Genomic DNA, 20,831 nt, shown 5'->3' on the forward strand with positions numbered 1-20,831 from the left:
AATGACCCTGAAAAAATGAATGTTTCACGCAATCATTTTCCACGATGACTGCAGGGATGGAAATCTAATCCCATTTTCCATCACTCGACACGTCCCTTTTTCCGTCGCTGAAACCATCGCTGGTACTGTCTTTCAGCCAATCAGAACGCACCGCCACTAACAGCGATTGTAACGCTACAGCTATAGCATTAATTGAACAATATTTGCAAATACGGAAAGTGATGAAATAAGCGATCGAAAAAGGAACGGTGGGAACGATCACGTGATTAAAAAAATGACAGATCGAGCGATCACTCCTATGGTCCCTGAAAACCAATCGCTTGAGCTGTCACTCTTAGGGACGGGAAAAAAATGCTCGTTTGATTCAGGCTTTACTACCGACAGAGACGATATTTTATCAAAGGGCTGATTAATTTATATTTTATCTCAAATAAAGCGGGGTATTGGAAGAATTCACACTGATAAACACTCGCTATATATTGCCGACTCGCAGTAACGAAGAAAATAATCAAATTCTAAAAAAAAATGAAATGGTTTACGTAAAAAAGTATTCTTTTTAGTTGGCTCCCGTGCGTTTTAAATTTTAGCACAAATTAAACAACAGCACGTATACTGCAGGAAAGCTAAACGGTTACTTCTCGGAATCGAACACAACTGATCCAGGTAAATTTCAATTTCCAGAACTGATTAGCGATTACTTCGTACTCCGAGCGGTACAAACTTCCACTGACAATAGGATGGTTTCCTATTATTTTTTATGGCCTAAATCGAAAGATTATTACACCTGGAGTACGCATTTCACGCTTTCAGATTATTAAATGACGATATATATTTTTCGTGATTAAATGAAAAGTTAACATTTTCAAGCGCGACGCGACGGCTAAGTATGAATGCTGGGAAAATCCCGCTTGACGTCATTCTGGCTCTGACTGCCGCCGTGTGAGGTGACCTTGGGGCGAGGATATGTGCGCCGCTGCGATGCAGGCTGCTAGCAGGTAGCGCTTGGCTTAAATAAGAATTATTAATACCCTATCAAACGAAGGAAACTTTCCGACCATAGGCAGTTTTAATAAGTGATTATTAAGAGATGTTTCCCTGAGCTCTGTGCATTGGTTATCTCAGACGATGTATGTATGTATGTATGTAACTCCTCGTATAGAAACTAGGTCCCTGTGACGTCACGTGGAGTGGCATCGCATGGGCGCCAATCTGGCCTCCTTCAAACGAGGTTAAAAATGACCATGAACATTCGTCTAAACTGGGATATCTAAAACCCAGTTAAAACCCATTCTAAAAAAAAATAAAAAAAATATTTGTGTATAATGAATACACTAATGGTGGGTAACGAATCGCAATCAATGCCTTTCGTTTTCCTTGATGAAGGAAAATACCCTATCCACTGTACAGGAGAGTACCCGACAATTTAGTTTTGATGCATCTAAGTACATGCATCTGAAAAAGCCAAAACCGTTTCCTTGGTATAGATTAAAAAATAATAGGATATAACCCTAATTAAAATCTGGAAAGTAAATATTAATAAGTAGATTAGACAGATGGCCAAATAGTCAAGATATTTTCTGCAGTACTTATTCAATTCAATTTCAAACAATAAACCATTAATTGCCAGCCACATTTCAGAAATGTCATTGAAGGTCCACGAAAAATACATCTTCTCCATATTTGCATTCAACAGATAGTTAAAAAGAGATCCTTATTTCAATGAAGAACTTTCAATAAAGAACTGTCAAAATTAACTTTGCAACAGCAGCAATAACACCGAATACAAACATTCTTTTTAAATAGAAAGACCAAAAATTGGCCCACAAAAAAGTCCTCACAATATTTTACACTCATAGAGGTTTATTCGGATAGTTCATGGTTTCTTTATATTCATTACACGTATTTTACAGTTGATGATTTGGATTTCAAAATAACTTATCGTCCACCCAGGGAAAAATCTTTGACATTTTTTATGACCGCCTTTTATGGTGATTATGGGTGTATTCCCAAAAAGAATAGATGACTGAACCACCTCGAATATATAACAGGAGGATAAAACATTCTTCGTTCAGAAAAAAATTATCCACAATTTACACCTGGATGGCATATTTGTCTCATATCAACACAATCGCTACCTAATGTCTATGAATTTCTCAACAGGATAGCCATTTTTAACACCATTCAGCACAGGCACGGCAGCGAACCGATGAGGTAGTTCGCAGATCGGCGACAGGCAAACAGGGACCGAGGTGTCACGGCACGATCACGGCTCTCGGGTCGGGGTTCCACCAATGGGGTGGCTAGCTCGTGAATGCGGTCACCGCCCAGCCAACAGGCCAATGAGAGCGGCCTTCTCCTTCTCTTTCTTCCTCGCCATGTCAAGATTCCTGTTCTTCCACGTGCTCTTCCTCAGCTTGATAGGTCGACTGCCCACGTAACGACCTGAAAGTAAAACAATAGAACACATTAACAGCGACGTTAAACTCAGAAGAAAAGGAGGTCAGCTGAAAATCTTATGCTCCTAGCATACACGCCGATTTTGGAAGGTCGGTAAAATATCGATGGCTAACAATAAGTTCTAACAACACGTATCTCAAATTCGGCCGGTTTGAGACAGGTATCTTAAACAAAGTGTAATAACATTAAAAAAAAGAAAATACAAGCAAAAAACAACTCGTTTGATAATGAATGCTTCTTTTTTAGTTTTATGAACTTTTGGTTTTTAATTTCAGGCACAAGTAAAGAAAATTAATCGTTTTTTTGCTCTCCTGAACATTTGCATTTTTGAGATACGTGTTGCTAGAACTTAGCCATCGTTATCGGCCTTCCACATTCCAATAGTGAATTCGTGGAGGGCTGGGAGCTTGCACAGATTGACCGACCACGACCACCGAGAGAGAAATGAAATGGTCCAGAAAAATGTCTCTCTCTCACTGGTCGTGCCACGACCCGGTACCGATAAAAAGTCGGTTGATAAAGATAACCAATCCAGTGACCGTTTTACCGGGCAAAAGCCGATGTATTAGCAAGCAGCGATCCACCGATAAAATATCGGCCCTAGGTGCGTCCACACTGTTACCGCAATTTGTCCCGGAATTTGTACGAGATGTTCACTAAACTGTTCCTCGGGCATTTTGGGAATCATTGCCTCGGAACTTGTCCCGGGATTGAGTTGTCCACCGCAGATATGGTTGGATTTTTCGCGGAACACGGGACAAAATATACTTCTATACACACGATTGGAGAATGTGCTCCCACAAATCAAACCCACAAATTGCTTCAAAACCTCAAATGCTAGGTTGGTGCAATGTCCTAAATTCATTTACCGTGACGCGAATTTTTTCCCAGGACAGTACTATGAAGTCTAGTTCAAATTTTAGCTTTTAAAATCAACGATATTTTCAAGAACTTTTGTGGCTCTCCGAAATCACGCAGGACGCAATGCTTAAAATAAAAGAAATGTCTCTTTCGTAGTTGCCTCGGAATGAACTACCGAAATATCCCGAAAACATTGCGGCCATGTCAACGCGGGACATTGCTTTCTAACCTGCTTTCGTAAAAAAATCCTGCCGGACTTAGTTCTGAACTACGATTTTCAGACATGTACATTTACGATGAACACTTCAAGACAATAGCGCAAGTCTAAATCGGAAAATTCCACACTTACGAAAGTCATAATACGTCTGGAAGTATTCTCATTACACCACTCAGTGATTCAATCCATGGGTTGTTTCGACTGATTTGGATAGGTGAGGTTGAGGTCATCCCAACCAAGCCACAACAGACTGACTTTCACACAATCTGGGTAAGGGGGCTATTTCCTTTCCCCGGACCAGTTCGCTCTTCAAGGATATTTAAGAATAGGGGTGCCCGAAGGCTTCACTCAAGATTGAAACCTCGGAGTTGTCCATCAGCAATCAAGCACTTTATCCTGTCAAGCACTACCATGTTCCCATAAATGACCTTTGCTATCACCTTGACGTTTTTAGGTTATATAAAGTAGAGCACCCTCCGCCAAACCTTTCCTACATCCTAAATAGGAAGATATTGCCTCCATATTTTCCCAAATTTAAACTTTTGCGTGACACCGTTACTTATAGTGACACTACAAAACGTTTGCAAGGCTAACATAATTTCTATGTGTATAATAGCTTAAGTTTCAATCAAGGAATGAGTCACAAAATAAACACAGTCAACCGGAATAATGCGTTTTATAAAGAAGAAAAGGGAATTACTCATAGTTAGTCGAACACAATGGGCATATGAGGACAACCATGGAAGGAAAAGTGAACAGGAAGAACAGCAAAGGAAGGACTAAAATAAGTAGTAACGAACAAATGATATATGCTGGAATAGAGAGGAAATACGCTAACACGAAGGTACGCGGAAATCTGCTTAAAATCAATTTTAGAACTTATGACCAATGCTGAAGATAATGATGATTACGGTGATTTTGAACGAAGAAGATAAAAAATCCCCTTCAACACTGAACCCGATAACTTTCAATAAAACCATTAAGCGTGGTTATATCGCCATATATTTCAGAAAACGGGGACCAAGAAGTAAATAAGGTCATACGCCACTGCGTAATAGATGATTTTAAGACAATACGAGTCTTATCTTTAACATAAAAATCTACAACGGCGGATGGAAGCGCCTATGTTTCCGATTTTCGAAGTCGACTTTGAAACTCGCCATAAGCAAGCCAGCTTTTTGCCGCAGAATAGTAATGCACGAGACCTTATCCCTCCCTTACAGAGAGCCGGTGGCATGATTCATGTTCCACGACCTGACGAATTCTATAACTCGGCTGGGAATTCCATTGCAACGCCTAGTAGCTATGCTGGCCTTGCCACGTGTTTATTCTCCCCTACTTCTTCCACACATTTCTTCCCTCTGATATTCGCATTTAACGACTCAAGCGCACAAATATTACAATTCAACTTCACTCGGCCGTTGGATGTGTTTCACCCATCGCGCGTTTAAGTGGGCTCACTAAAGTCGCCACTCTGGTCACAGAGCGCTCCGTATTCCCCGAAAAAAATACGGCTGATGACGGTTATTTGAAGGCGTGAGGGAGCGATGCATCAACTACAGTGAAAACTCTCACTGAAGAATGGTAGGGATCCAGAAAAATGTGTCCTTAAGTTAGAGGTCACGCCCACTTAATTTTTCGATTTCATTCTTTCAAAGGTTTTAGCGAGCATGAAAGTTGAGAAAAGGAATTAAAGAGCTTTGAAGTATCAAATCTGAAAAATTAAAAGAAAACGGTAATGATCACAGGGAAATATTTACGTCCACAGGTAAATGAATCTCAAAACATGTAACGTAAATTCCATTAACCTTTAGTCAACGTCCGTGATTTTCACAATGCTTACACACAAATTCCAATATGTATACGTACCAACTCTGAGGTATGGGTAAATGCAATTGATAACAATGGTGTTCGTACGTGAGTTATATCTGTTCGAAATGGTGACCATGTCCTTAAGTTGAAATGGCTGAATACAGGAGTTTTGAGGGTCCCAAAAACCCTCCGAACGTATGAGGTGTCCGTAAGCAAAGGTTTTTCAGTGCATAAATTTTTAATGCCATTCATCTAGATTGGAAATGCTCTTGCAAATGTTGAGAATAATAGGATCGCTCAGTTTGATCGCGCCGCGGCGGAAATTTATGACAGCCGATAGAGTGACTTAGGCGGCAGCATAAATAAAGCATCTATGGGACGGGCTGGGGCCTCATCTGTGTACATCCTTTGATGGAAGCTTTATCGAGGGCTGCATGCGTGAATTTGGTAACCTAAAAAGAATGATGAACGTGGAAACAAAGCAAATGATGTAATTCGCCTGATGATGCTACCTGCAACGGCCACGAAAGCTCGCATGACAAAGCTTAATACGCAGCTGCTCCCGAAAGCCTTGGAATACTAATGATTCCCGCTGCGAAAGCCTACCTTTAAAATGATTGACTAGGTAAAAATACTTCTCGATGAAATTTCAATCGTACATGATGTAATCCGCATGTTTCAAGGGCGATTCTACTCCGTCATTTCAACCTAGTGGTATGTAATAGTGCTTCGATCGCCACGTATAAAATGAAATTTAATAAAATTCAGAAGTACCAAATGCGATGGAGTGGAATTTTTCCATGTAGAAATTAACACTAGCAATTTTCCACGATTAACGATAATCGGGGAGCATGGTAGCCTACTAAAACCACGCGCTTCTTTTCTCCTCCATCTACCACACGGAGCAGCCAGTACGCGGATAGAAACATATTAAATAAATAGAACATAAGAAATAAATTGCAAGCAACACGGACCTTAACAGTGATATGTAATGCAAATTTTTAAAGTACCACCAAGGCATTCATCGGACAGCATACATCAGTGCCAATCAATTTTCAATTGACCCATTGGTTTCGAAGTTACCAGAGGTTTGCGTTGTTTACAAAAATCCATCAATTTTACGGGTATAAACAATTTATTTCCTGCAAACTGATAATACATGATTTTGCTTCCTCATATCAAAATTGCAAGTTATTGGAACAAAAACTACGGGAATAGCAAGCGCTCAAAGCAGGGCAACTTGATTTTACGCGCAAAAAACGGGTACCTTTTTGAGAAAAAAATTAAGTACAGGAAATACTACGAAGCCGAAGATTTTTAAAACTAAATGATCCGAAGTCGAAATAAACTCTCTTTCGCATGCTTTATTATAAATTGAAATTGATTGCTTCGTTAATACGATAGGGCACTCAAACTCGGGTGTCTTGCTTTTTTTACACACAGTACTGGGTAGAGCGCTGGGCTGCTGATCGAAGGATCTCGTGTACAAATCCCGGGTGAGGTCTTCGGACTCCCCGAAACAAAATGCACGCAAAACGAGGTGGCCCAGGGAAAGGAACTGGCCTCCCTACCCTGAGGGTGTGAAATTCACACGCCTGTGGCTTAGTTCTAGGCGAGCTCCACCTCCACCTATCCAAACCAAACCTCAGGTTTTATCACTGAAATGATTTACTTCACGTATCCAAATCAATCCTTAGGTTTTATCACTGACTGATTTACTTGACGATCTGTGCTAATTTCGACCATTTCACCAGTTTTCTTGCCCAATTCTTCATTTAGAACAGATAGACTTGCTAGGCTTGTGCGAGCAGGGGGAGAAACGTAGCTTTAACCCCTTCCACTTCGATTAATTTTCTGAATATCGTGCTTCTAATCACTTTTTATTTTTTCTGTGGTTCTTTTTCAAATGGTAGGAAATGAAATGATATTTTGTAATTTGTAATCAACGTAGAACCGTGAAATAAAATGTGATTATTAAACATGGAGAAAATAGCTATCGCTACACGAATATAATCATTTTAATCCTTCCAATGCATCATGTTTCATGAAATATGAATTATTTATGTATACTATGAATGTTTCAACATTGTTAAGCTTTCAAAATAATTATATTGTTCCTCCAAATAGTGCTAAACTTACGAGATTCCGGTGACATGATACACTCGTCATTGCGCGGTTTGGCGTCGCAAGTTCATTACTAGCTAGACTCGTCATTGCAGCGCATGGGTTAAGTCCGGAAAGTGGAATGGGTGGAATTCGGGGGAAAGCGGGGAGGTCAAAATAAATTAGGGTAAAATGTTTGCGGGTGGAGAGAGAAAAATACGTGGGGGTGGCGAGGGAGGGCCTTGATGGTTCAAAGAAGCGACCGAAGCACCTGGAGAATGGGAAGTGTTTGAGGAGAAAAGTTCATGACTCAATGTGCGAAATTAAGGCGTATGCGGGGGAGGCCCGGATGTTAGTCATACATCAGAGAGAGTTAGGTGGATACGGTAAGGAGTCATCCTTGCGTAACGATGATGAAGGCACGGGGTTTGGTGAAATGTGATCGACAATCGGCATAGCGAGGTGAGTCACCATTAAATTTTCTTTTTTCGTTTCCATTCCAAACCTTGGAATCCTCAAGCACAAGTGCTGAAAGTCAGAATGAAAGAAACAGGAGAGGAATAGCATTTTGCTCTATATTTTGAATCCCATCGGAAAGCAAATTATTGAGAAGTCGTCGACAGCAGTCAGTAACGCAAATGAAAACGGACATTTTGAATAATGGCGGCTTCTGGTGATTCACGTATTTATCACTCAAGTGAAAATGAACCCACGACACGTGAGGTTCGAAAAAGAACAATTTTACACAGCACAGGCTTAAAAAATTTCACATTACCACCACCTTTACTATATCCCGTAATGGTTTATTGAAACCAAGTGTCAGCAGTTTGGTGGAAACAGATGAAAGTCTACATTAAAGTAATGAGTGACGGATAAGGCCAACACCTGGACTCGAATCTTACGTCAAGGAATAATGGATTAGTTTGCAAATAATTTGTGAACCAACTTTTAACCGTAATTAATCCATTGCGATAAACGTCTGCCATAATCATACCACACAATTATATTCATAACCATATGTTATAAAGGAGCAAAACACTCCTCATAATATCGGATTTTACACATTCAAGACACCTCTCCCGGCTCGTTTACTCCAGTATTTCTTAGTTAAATTCCAGAGCCGGTTTTGGTCTCAACTTGACAGCAAGTCATAAGCAGTGGAGGTACAGGGCGTGTGTGATAAAAACTGTCGAGGAGTAAGAGGGTGAACGAGGCAAAAAGCATCGGCGGATGAAAGGAGCCAGAAGGTGAACGGAAGCGCCTAACGCCCCCCACTCCAAAGGGGGTGGGCGTGGGTGCGTAAAATATGATGCCCCCCCCCTGAAGGGTATAAGGTGTTCCTGACAGTCCGACCCTTTGGTGAAGGCATGACCCGCATGACATCATAGAGAAGAAGCGCCAGACATATGTGTAGGAGTTTTGGGGGGACATTTATGTACCCACACCTCCAGAAGAGCATCGGCCGAGAGGAGGATAACTTTAATTTGGGAAATGGGCTGGGCGAGGTTTCACCTTTGTTGGAAAACAACTTTGCCTAACAACGGGAGGAGCGCAAAGAATCAACGGCTTCCCCCTCACCGAGTGCTGGAGACCTCCGATTATTAAGTGGACCCCCAAGTATTCTGCAGGACTTCATCGGGGAGGTGGAATTGCAAACCCTTTTGTCCCATCGAAACAACCGCACGGCTGACGCAGCGAAGTGGTTCACCGTACCACCGCGCGCTCCTAACTTATCTTCGCCCAAGTAGAAGAGCACGCGTGGGAGACTTCCGTTTGGAGGTCAACGAAGCGTCATTCTCGCTGAGAAATATCATTCACCTCGAGTGAGAATCAGGCGTGAGTTTGTGGCAATCACGCCTGGAATCTTGGCGGAAAGTCTACGGTAACTTCTACGTCCTAACAACACGGTACTTTGCCAGGGCAAAATAAAAAAGCCTTGTTCGAACTCACAAAATAATCATACACCAACCCGAGTTATAGCTGCTACGCAATCATAATCAAGGTGACGCAGTTCAATCCCAGGCCGGTATGATACATATTTTGCGTAATGGTTTTGTTAATAGTAATATTTTGCGTAAATCAATAATGGTTTGGTATTTGGAAGACGCAACTGACATTTAACGTCACTTGCCCTAAAAGGAAAGGGTAGGAAAGGAAGGGTGGAGAGAAGTCCGGCGTCGGAATAAGCCTAATCATAATTAAAGGCGCCAAGGGGACCACGCTGTAACATCCCATCCGACGGACGGAGTGCTGTACTTGAAGTGCCCTTCACAAAAAAATCAAGTAGGTATCGAATAGTCTCATAAAAATCCAATCCCATCAAAATCATCATTTCCTACTAACTATTATCGGAGAACTTAATATCCTGTGCACAAGTAATTTTTTCGTAACGTTTACTATGACGCCATGTGCACGAACTTGGTAGATGTAAACATTAGGTGGTTTAAGGTGGTCACATTGGGGTGAGTACACGATTTCACAGGGCGCCAAGGAATGTAATACCTCTCAAAGAAGCAGGTATTTTGGGGAATCTCTACAGAAAACCTTAAATGCAATAAATCAATACACGAAACGTGTGATGGATGGCAAAATAAAAAGAAGGTGGAAAGCCACGTTCATGATCACTAATTTATTATTTTACTCTCACGAAGGACGATCAGGATTTTAATAAAACCCATATCCTCATTTTTATTTTCTACGTTTTTCCATTTCCCATTATACCACTGAACTTGGTGTTTCAATGATTGCCTCGGCTTTTGGGTATTACCCAGGCACCTTGAGTGCTCTAGCGTATATTTATCCCAGGGTTTCACGCAAGTCAAATTCACGCTTGAGGTTTATGTAAGATGCCAGTTTTTTTAGGAAAAAGAAGACGCGGCAAAAAGTAGAAGGTGAACTGCATAGGAGGAGTTGGAGGGGTTAATTTAGGAGCAGAGACGAGGGACTGCGTCGTCAAATGGAAACTGAAATGTAATGAGTCAACTTACACCAAGAATCCGACGGCCTCGTTTGCCTTCGGATGTCAAACGTAAAAAAAGTGACCTTCCTTAAGCTAAGTCACTATGTTTCATTGGCAATGAGTTTGAGCAGATTACAGGAAAACACCGAATTCGCTGCACACTGTGCGGTGCAGCGCCCGTCTTGGATCACTCAATCACTTGCTCGATAACAAAGGCCTGGTTTTATCTTCGAAGGCTTCTTTAGACGTTCTTGACATTAGTCACTACCGCTTTTCGCAATATATATACATGGAAAAAAGCTGTGACTTAAAATTGAAATTGCGTGGCTAAGTCGAAAAAAGCCCACTCCATTTAGGCGAAAAAAGGTAGATAGAAATTCAGCAAGGGATCATATGTGAAAAAAGATGATTACAAAAGGATTTAATCACACAAAGAAAATTCGTCGAAAAAAAACGATAGTATGCAGTAACTTGAAGTCATGAATTCTTAAACTGCACTAGTCCACTAAGCATAAATTTGGAATGAACATTTTTTTTTCTTACAGGCCACACTAACCATCATTTCCCCTTTTTTCTTAGAATGGAAAAGGCAACGTGTAACCACTGCTGGTTCTAAAAATTTTTTCTAGTGTAAGCAAACAGCATTCCGGCGCCCCACTCAAAATAACACGAGAGGTAGGAGGGATTCTCTAAGCATACATTTTAAAATGAATAAAAATAATGTGGGAATAACGGTCGAGACTTATATATCAGTGCGAACTTTATACATGCTTGATCTTATAAATTTAATATGATGTCTTTAGAGCTTAAATACCAATTGTATATATAAAGGACTGAGCACTTTTGAGCCCCATGTTGCTTGGCGCCCTTTGCGGCCGCGTACTTTGCTTACTGCTTAAACCGGCCCTGCGTAAAACGCATTTATTCACGGGGCAAAGTTGATGTGAAGGCTCTAGCCTTAGAAGACTTCCATAAAAATTGGATTGCCACAAAACTTTGCTGAGTGCTCTGTTTTGAAATTTGCGACTTCAATTTCGACATGAATTTTATTTTCACTCCGTAATTTTTATCGCAAAGAATTCAAATGTGATAAACGATTTTAATATCTGCTGGTGAATAATTGAGTAACACGCCTTGAAAATTGAAGAGAAGTCGACTAACGTACTGTCGGCCTATACGACTGAATTAAACTGCATACGGTTGAATTAACCCGATCATCGTTATCCCAAACAACTTACACATTAATATAGGAGTATTAAATACATGACACACATTTGCATTCATACATTCATATTTATTTGATCAATATTTCGAATAGGCCAACTTGCATAATATATGCAGGCATGGGAGGTTGCCACCGCAAAACTGGTGATCTTGATGGTTGCATTAAGTGTCCAAACCCAGAGAGGTATATTGTGTAATAATTATCTACAAGCACATTAAATCAAATGAAATTTTAACTGCATTAACAGGTGTTCCAAAATTTTCCAAACAGTAATGTAATTTCGCAATTTTGAACAAATAACTCCAAAGCTTGTTAAAGAAGTAATGAGCAACTCATTACTGCTGAAATAATATTATTGGCACTAGAATTTCCGGCCCTTTAAAAAAATGGAAAAAAATCGGAAGAAATCTCTTGAGAAGTTGCAGAATGAACGGTAGGAACCACGGTCAATAAATCTGACGCAGAAATTTATGAGTGTGTGAGCAAGCACTCTCAATCCGCTGACATTATTTGCATTGCCCCGACTCAGTGAAGGATACAAGATGAGGTCGAAAGGGTCATGAGGTCTCACGAGACATGTATCTCTATATCCTGAAAGCTTGAAAAAAAGTAAGCACGGCACACGCTGAACACGGGACCGGATGCTGTAAACCCCGACTCTCGAGGAAATAAATACTACGCTTATTTTTAAAGCAAACGCGAAAAAAAGATCTCTGCCAAAAATATCTATCGATAAATTGTTCTTGCATGACCTCAGATGCATCAGCTACTCCACGAGCTACTCCACGAGGTCTGTCATTTTTCCCACTGCGACCCGAAAACAAGGAATCATGGAAGATTGTGGTATTGGAAATCAAGTTTTCTGAAAATAATCAGGAAGATCAGGAAGAATCGATGATTTGCATTCCAGAACGGATAGTGAACACAGACAATATTTGTGTCAAAAATCCATCGTCATCCGAAGAGCGAACATCAAACGCAAACCTACGATAGTTCGGAGATTGGGCCTACTTATACTAGACGAAGCCGTCCAAATTCCATTAGGTAATAGAATTAACACTTCAATAACATGGGATAATAATTCCAGGATCAATTACATGCGGAATTGGTACAGCACACTCCTGAATGAAAGTAACTCCAGATATATTCATTTCCTCGACACAGTATAAACGGGTTTGAACACAGCACCTTACGATATTTTACGAAATTAAACCATAATACTCGCTGATAGAAATTTGAGCTCGTAGAGAACACGAGAGCAGCAGAGGCGAGTGGTAACGGGACTTAAAAGAGAACCTTCCGGTAAAAAATAGTCTAATTGGTGAAGAAGTCATTCCTAAAACTAATGCTACGATCTTGAAATTTTCAATAGAGTCCTATACCCTGTTCAAAATTTACTTCGTATCAAATTCGAAAATTTAATACCAATAACTTCTCAGATGCAATTGTTTTATATTTGATAAAAAATAAATGCTGAATAAGATATACAATATAAACTCCGAAAACTCAAATAAGATAATGCAAGTTTAAAACAAGCTATAATTAGTCACCAAAAAAGACAAAATATAAACTGTCTAGCGGAAGTAATGCTTCCTCTTCAGCACATAAATGAAAGAAGGCAGGAGTAATTACCATTAATTCCCATTTTTTTCGAAATAACATGAAATACCCTATCACACGAAATGAAATTAATTCAATACAACCACATCAGAAATTAAACACAACCAGGGTGTCAATGAATGAGCATGATCATCAGATGTTACCCGATGACGATCCTGAACGAAAACAGACCGGATCGTGTTTGACTATTTATAAGGGTGGAAAAAATTCACCATATATAATGCGTAGTGAACGCCATTCACTGGTGATCAAATCTTCAAAAATTTCGCCAAATGATCATTCTATCACTCACTCGAATTAATCACAATTTTAAAAAAATGGGCAAAATGTCATTACCACAAAAATCAATTAATGGTAGAAGGGGCGGTGAAATTACGTCCATGTATACGCTGAATAGAAAGTCTTGAGGATCAGATGAAGAGGCTTACTACAGATACCTTCGAGAAAAGTAACCCACGCTCAAACAAAGCAGGAGTCGATATTATCGTCAGCATTTGTTTTTCAGCAAATAAATTAGGATGAAAAAGTGGTGAAAGATGAAAGATAATCCATGATAGGAAATATAATTGGGTTACCGGTGTTTTGACACTTTTTCTCGGAGCAAAGGGAAATACCCGATTAGTTTGACAATGTACAACCTAAAACAGTTTTTTTTCTAGAAAAATATATTTATTGTCGAAATTTGAATTTATGGTTTATTGTATCTATGACACATGTAAAATTTGATATTACTTCATTACCTACTCGTATTTTCTTCCTCCAAAATGCAGAAAGAACCTTGTAAAACCAATGCAGCGAGTGGGCTCCTCATGTTGATATTATTAGAACGAGGTTCATTACAAAGAGATTTGGTCCCCAGTTCTGAATGATTTTAAACTTTATCCACATTGTAGCTCCAACTCCGGCCTAATACCGACGCTTCCGCAAATATATAATATTTGGCAATCTGTTTCCATGATAAGAGAATGAGGTGAGGTACGAATGTAAAAATATTTATGAACAGTCAGCGAAAATTATAATTCCTCCCTAATAGACAGACAAGCTAACAGACGAGAAAAAAGTGGATAAACACGCGTAAACATATGCAAGGATGGTCAGAAAAATGACCGTGTGATCCAGAAAATGACAGCTTGTGCAAATGGCTTGTGGTTTTAATGGCTCAAGAAAAACTATTCCTCAGCGGAACAGGAAAATGAACGTGTGAGTCATGCTTTTATCAGATTTCCATATTTTATTTCGAGGAAAAATAGCCACCTTTTCCTTCTTAATTTGCATGCATCTTGAAAATATCTCATGGATCAACACCTCTCATTCCTCCGCAATGCAACGCAATACACACGAGAAGTTCCACTAGCGCCGCACATTCAAGATGAAAGAGAACATACACAGGGCCGTAATCACAACATCTCAAGTGATTAGGCAATTAGCCGAAATCAAACGACTTCAAAATCGCTGCTTAATCTGAGGCTCTATAATTTGGCAAGAGCGGAAGCAATTATTCTCCTCAGTTAATCAATTCTAACTCTTCATATCACATTTCCCAGAAACCAACCCGATGCAAAAGAATACTAGCGGGACAAGCAACGATTAAACGATCTGAAAACATGGGTGAAAAGAGGTTAGCACACGTAAACTGGATAGAATCCATGAAAATCTTCGTCTCATACTTATTTTTCAATGGTAAGAGTATGAATTGACTTCTTTCCTAAATCGTATCGAGAGGTGATAACAAAGCAGAAAAGTTTCCCAATAGAGTTCATACGACGAAAACTGCTATTTCTCAAACAAGAACACTTTTAATCAGTTTCCACTAGATAATTTTATGCAATGCAAGCGTAGGATTGTTCAATGCTGCGGATTAGCAATATATTATTTCTCAAAAAATTAAGTAATTATTTCCAAATCAGTAAACGATAGTATTTCGTTCGAAATACAATTAGAACATGGAGTCATCAAAAGAAAACCTACGACCAAAATTCGGGAGAGGAAACGCATGTACCCTATGAACAAAATTATAAACTTCCCAATACAAGGGGTGTTTTTAGTTAAACTTGTCAGTGGGGAATAGGAGAACTCAAGGGGTCCGCCCACAAAACTCGTGACCCTGCACACGAATTTTACACAAGCAGGGGCACACCTGTGGGGAGGTGGATGAGGGGATTGAACACCGCCCCTCCCCGGACTCAACTAAGACACAAAAAAATTCGCGTCACACCTATACTGATTGTTTGGGCAGTAATAAATTGCTTCAGTTTTAATTTGTCCTCTCCGTTTTACTCAAATTATTAATTTTCTGCAACGGACATTAAATGTAGCAATTTTTCAAATATAAGTTCTAGTGAAATAGCCAAATTTCGCGTATTATTACCCAGTGTGGTGTGGTGTTCAATATGATTCATCCCCTATTCTCAAAAGCCAAGTACTAGTGAAGACCCTGTAAAATAGAACGGTGTGCTGACCCAATTAGCCGCGCTTCTATACTTTGCCAAATCAGACACCAATTAATAAATGAAGAAAAGCGGAAGAACAGCCGGAAAATTTGGAGACCCTTTTCTTCATCTGTTAATCAATATAGAGATCAATTACCTTTATTTAAATCAGATACTGTCACCAAAGGTTATGAGTAATTTCATTATAAAGGTGTAGAAAATTTGGAAAATTGGACAAGAAAGTATTGCGGAGTCGAAGGAGTTCTGCCAAATGGGTAGCCGATGGACGAAGCAAGATGGATATAAAGAGTAAAATTGCCAAAACGAAGAGAGTTTTCTTGTAAAAGAGGGGTCCCCTAACAGCTGCGGATATAAACGTTGGAGTAAGCAAGCATTTAATTGGGAGAAAAATTTGGAGCATGCTTCATTGCGATAGTGAGGCACGGACGATGACAAGAGCAGAAAAAGTGATAATTGAAACGGCAATAGTACTTTTCCACACTTTTTTATTCTCTCTCTTTAAAGTTTCAATTATCACTATCCATGGAATTCCACAAAGTCAAATCGTCAACAATCAGTTTGAAGAGCAGAGAAGTTTACGAAATGTGGAGTTACAGAAGAATGATTAAGATCAAATGGATAGGTCAAGTGAGAAATATGGAAGATTTAAGATGAGTGGGAGAGAATCTTTTGAATTCTTAGAGAAGTTGCCGGGACAACTTAATCGGCCACATCATTAGACACCTTGGTCCGATGGAAATATTCGTTGAGGCACTGAGAAAAAGGCAAAAATGGACGGGGAAGGCCTCAAATGAGGTAGACATAGAGCGTAGAACAATGAGCAGGTTATGAAGGACATGAAACAAGAACTACTTTAGTGTTGAAAGACAATCTTTTATGAGAGTTCAGTGTAGAGTTGCGTCAGACCAACATTCGGATTGATGACTACTGATGATGACTTAAACATCACCTACAAACACTAACCACACCATATAATTATTTTAAGTTTGCGTGTCTGCAACAATAGATTTTTTGCTTTGGCAATACGACTCCTAGTCAAGGAGATATCCAGGGTTCGGCCTTTGAGAAACTACCCCCTTGAGTCGGGTTTGAACTGATGGACCAGCTGCAGTCAAGGGGGTCTACAAGAAGTCATCATCGGAGATAAGTAGGAAACAGGGTACTCTGAATTTCAGATTACTGGTATTGTTACACTAAAATTTGATGTGTTCCGCCAAAATGAAATCTATGATAGAAACGGGTACTCGGGGCGGCCCCTTGGGGATAAGCCTCTCCGGCCCGGGACCTGATGGGTAATTCTGTATTTCCGAGTGAAAATGACCGCATTCGGAGAACTATCGGATTCCAAATTAATTAATTGTTCAGCGAGTTATTTATTGCTCGAGGCAACAGCGATGGCACCACGGAAATCAACCGTTCTAGTTATACGTGCCGTGGGCGGTCACTTATTGAACTTCCAGAAAATGCCCGCATTTGGCTAAACCTTTGACGTCAGCCGAGTTTTAATCTAAATTCGGAAATACAAAATAGGCCCACTTGTCTGAGACTTTTACGCCCGTGAACCCGGAAAGGAGGGAGGGAAGAGGGAGGAAAGGGTCGAGGAGGCGCCGCCGCGATGAGAGCCCATACGACGCCTCTACGGCAAGGATAGGGGTGGAAGGGTGTGGGATGGGAGATTATCAACGCTGTCGTGAAGGCGATGTGAGTTACAACTAGCGAAACCAAATGCTTTTCACCGAATTTGTAGAGAAATGGAAAAATATTAAGAAGAACAAATCAGCGATTTTCCTCTAGATGTACAATTATACTACCAATATTTTTTTTAAATACAAATCAAATTAAAGTCAATAGTATCTTTACACAAATTAGGCACCATGGGACACTGATAATAGCGCTAAGAGCCAAAACCTTGGTAGGACAAGTAATAAAATTTGAGTTGAAAGTAACAATACACTATTACACCTATTTTAAATAAAATGTAAAAAAGTGTACAAAGTAAAACATATAAAAAGAGATGATGAAATTGCAGCTCTAACCAGATGAAATAGAATAATAGATGTAGGAGCAATATTAGGTAAAATTTCAAATGCAAACGAAATAAAGCCAACCCAAATATAAATTGAAAGGTTATGATTCAGGAAGGTACACGGTTCACTTAAAATGCATATCACAGTCGTCAATGCTAAGGGCAGGCAATACTAATCAAACAAATTCCACCAATTAATTTATGTTTGATGAGGGCTTGCGTTGGACACAAAAGGGTAGTTTCCTTCATCAAAGAAAACGAAAGGCATTGATTGCGATTCGCAACCCACCATTAGTGTATTCATAATATAAAAATTATTTGGTTTTAGAAATACCGGTTTAGACGAATGGCAAGGGTCAATTTTATCCTCATTTGAAAAAGGCCAGATCGGCGCCCATGCGATGCCACTCCACGAGACGTCACAAGGACCTAGTTTCTGTACGAGTAGATAGGAGTTTTACATCGTCTGAGGTTACCAATGCATGCATGAGGCACCGAGCTCAGGGAAACATGTCTTAATAATCACCTATTAAAACTGGCTAAGGTCGGAAAATTTACCTCGTTTGATAAGGTAGTAATAATCCTTATTTAAACTAAGCGCTACCAGCTAGCATGGTACTCTGCTACCTGCTAGCATCCTGCGTCGTATCAGCGCTCAGAGCCTCGCCCCAAGGTCACCTCACTTGCGGCAGCGGGAACCAGAACGACATCACACGGGAGTTTTCCCGGCATTCATACTTACCCGTCGCGTTTTCGCGCGCTTGAAAATTTTCACTTTTCATTTAATCGCGAAAAATAGGTATCGTCATTTAAAAATCTACAAGCGTGAAATACGTACTCCAGGAGTAATAATCTTTCGATTCAGACAATAAAAAAATAATAGGAAACCACCCTATTCACTTGAGAGTGAAGTCTGGCATCAATAATGACAACGGTAAATCGCGGACAGAAGTAAGAGAAGAGCAGAGTCACGCCTCACGTGTTGAAACATGAGTTTCGTCTTCTGGATACACTTCAGCTGTTTTTCCCTGACCACACGCTAATTTTCCTGACATTCTCATCGCTTCTAATCCTGATCTTAATTTTGCGGATGTTTCCCGGACCACCGTGATTTTCCACACGGGTATGAACCCTTTTTTATCCCTAGATTTTTAATATAGGTCAACCAGAAAACAAGGACAGCAACGAGAGATAGCACCGTTTAACAGCTCAAAAAACTGAGCAATTAATTTATAATTTCTATTCATATTTCTCAGAATGCAAAGCTAATTGGGAACGAGTAATAAAAATTTCGTGATATTCAGTTTTGTGCGTGAAATTAAGACAAACGCAATGACACTTCACAACAGAGGTTCGAAATATAGGTCATCCAGAATATAAGAAAAGCACCAATCGATAGAATTGCGAAACTGTCGAAAAACTGGGGCGGTAATTCTGAATTTACATTCGCAATACTCGGCACGGAAAATTAATTGGGAACGAGAAATACAAGCCTGGAGAGCGTCGTGGGTGCAATTAAGACGCAGTGATAAAAATATGATGTCGATACCCTCGGTTCCGATTAAAATGATGGAAAATCTGACATTGAGGAGGGCGCACTGTGATGAGGGATAGCCCGCCGTGAGGAAGCGACACTGTCGGCGGGTCCTCCGCATCAATCCTCCTCATATTTCGACAGAGGGTGGTCCCGGGTGTATTGCAATTCGGGGCGATGGAGCCAACACAGGCTCCATGAATGGAATGCACTGCAGCCAGCACTAAGGCGAGAGAACGGAGACGGGGAAGTTCTCTCAAAACCATCAATCATGCGTCCACATCACACTCATTATAGCCGAAGGCAAACTGCGGAGCTAAATGCCAATTTGGACACGTCACATTTTCTCAGGTCTTACAAGATGGCGAAACCTCGTAGAGTACACCACGAATACTTCAATAGAGGATTATCCAGTTGGCTACTAAATGTATTGTCACCCATCACGCATTTAATTGGGTTGTGCGAAATAGCGAAATATCCACAGAGAAAAAAAATCATTCGCCTTGACCAGGATACGAACCCAGATCCCCCGATTTCCGGTCGAGTGCATTAGCCAGTTGAGCTACCGAGGCTCCATTCTTCCCTGTGGAAAGAGGACTGTAACGGTCAAGGTGGTATGGACTGCGGAGCATATGGTGCCACAAGCAGTCAGCCGGAGAGCAAAGCCCCCGAACTTTGACCAAATGGAGGCGGTCGCTCTTAACTAGTTAATATTAAAATTAAGTTAATATTCCGCACAGTAACTGTTGGAATTTCGGCTACCGCGCATGAGACTAAGATTGGAATGGTGACGTTCCAGATCACTTGATGAGTCTGATTGGCCGACTATAAGGGTAGCGTTTGTTGGCATGTTGTTCGTTCGAATTTCAAATAAATTTTATTTCAATTTCATGCTCACGAAGAAGCTAATGTAGCATGACTCTACTAATATCAAGTATTTTATTTGCCACCATTTTCCATTTATGACGCGCGAGGAAGCGGCATATTGTTGTAGGAAGTGGTGGATGGAATGGAAACACAAAGGCCATCCCAAAGTTGAAGTTCAGAGGGGCATTTTGCTATTTTACACTGCTCGGAGAGTTTTAGCTATCGCTCTTTGCCCAGGCACTTGCCAAAACTATGATTCGGGGGATGTTTGGGTAATACTCGGGTTTCTGATACCGATAATTTTGTGTCAATTCGTGCGAATACAAAAAAACCATACATTTCGTTATATCAGCTATACAACTCGCAAGTGCTGAAATTTACATTCATCGATGGTCATAGGCACATATTATGAAATCTAACAATGTCTCACAAAGGAGGGTCACAATTAGAAGATGTAAGTCAGAGTGGATATATTCTGGCCCTCGCATACATACCCATCATTCCTATACGTGGCGAAATACTAAGGTTTTTGCTCCCCTTGTTCTTACATATTTATTTTAAAAAGTCCCGAAAACGGCACACATATTCTTTACATTGGATGGGCCATCAAGCAAATAAATTGCAGGAAATCGTAAGACGTAAAAAAATATAAAAAATTAGAAAGAGATAAATAACACATGACAAGAAAATCAACAATATA

The 20,831-nt window shown here is 40.2% G+C and overlaps 1 protein-coding gene across 1 annotated transcript in view; it reads right to left on the bottom strand.

Moving 5' to 3' along the window:
• Positions 1–1,842: 1,842 nt before the first annotated feature.
• The window catches only part of LOC124157140 (RNA-binding protein 42), a 70,184-nt gene continuing 51,195 nt past the window's right edge, over positions 1,843–20,831 (bottom strand). Inside the window, exon 6 of the mRNA XM_046531640.1 lies at positions 1,843–2,442. Within this exon, the coding sequence (XP_046387596.1) occupies positions 2,318–2,442 (125 nt within the window). The 3' untranslated portion in view covers positions 1,843–2,317. The remainder of the gene's footprint in view (positions 2,443–20,831) is intronic.

The sequence above is a fragment of the Ischnura elegans genome, chromosome 4, assembly GCF_921293095.1.
Source record: "Ischnura elegans chromosome 4, ioIscEleg1.1, whole genome shotgun sequence".
Classification (NCBI taxonomy): Eukaryota; Metazoa; Arthropoda; class Insecta; order Odonata; family Coenagrionidae; genus Ischnura; species Ischnura elegans.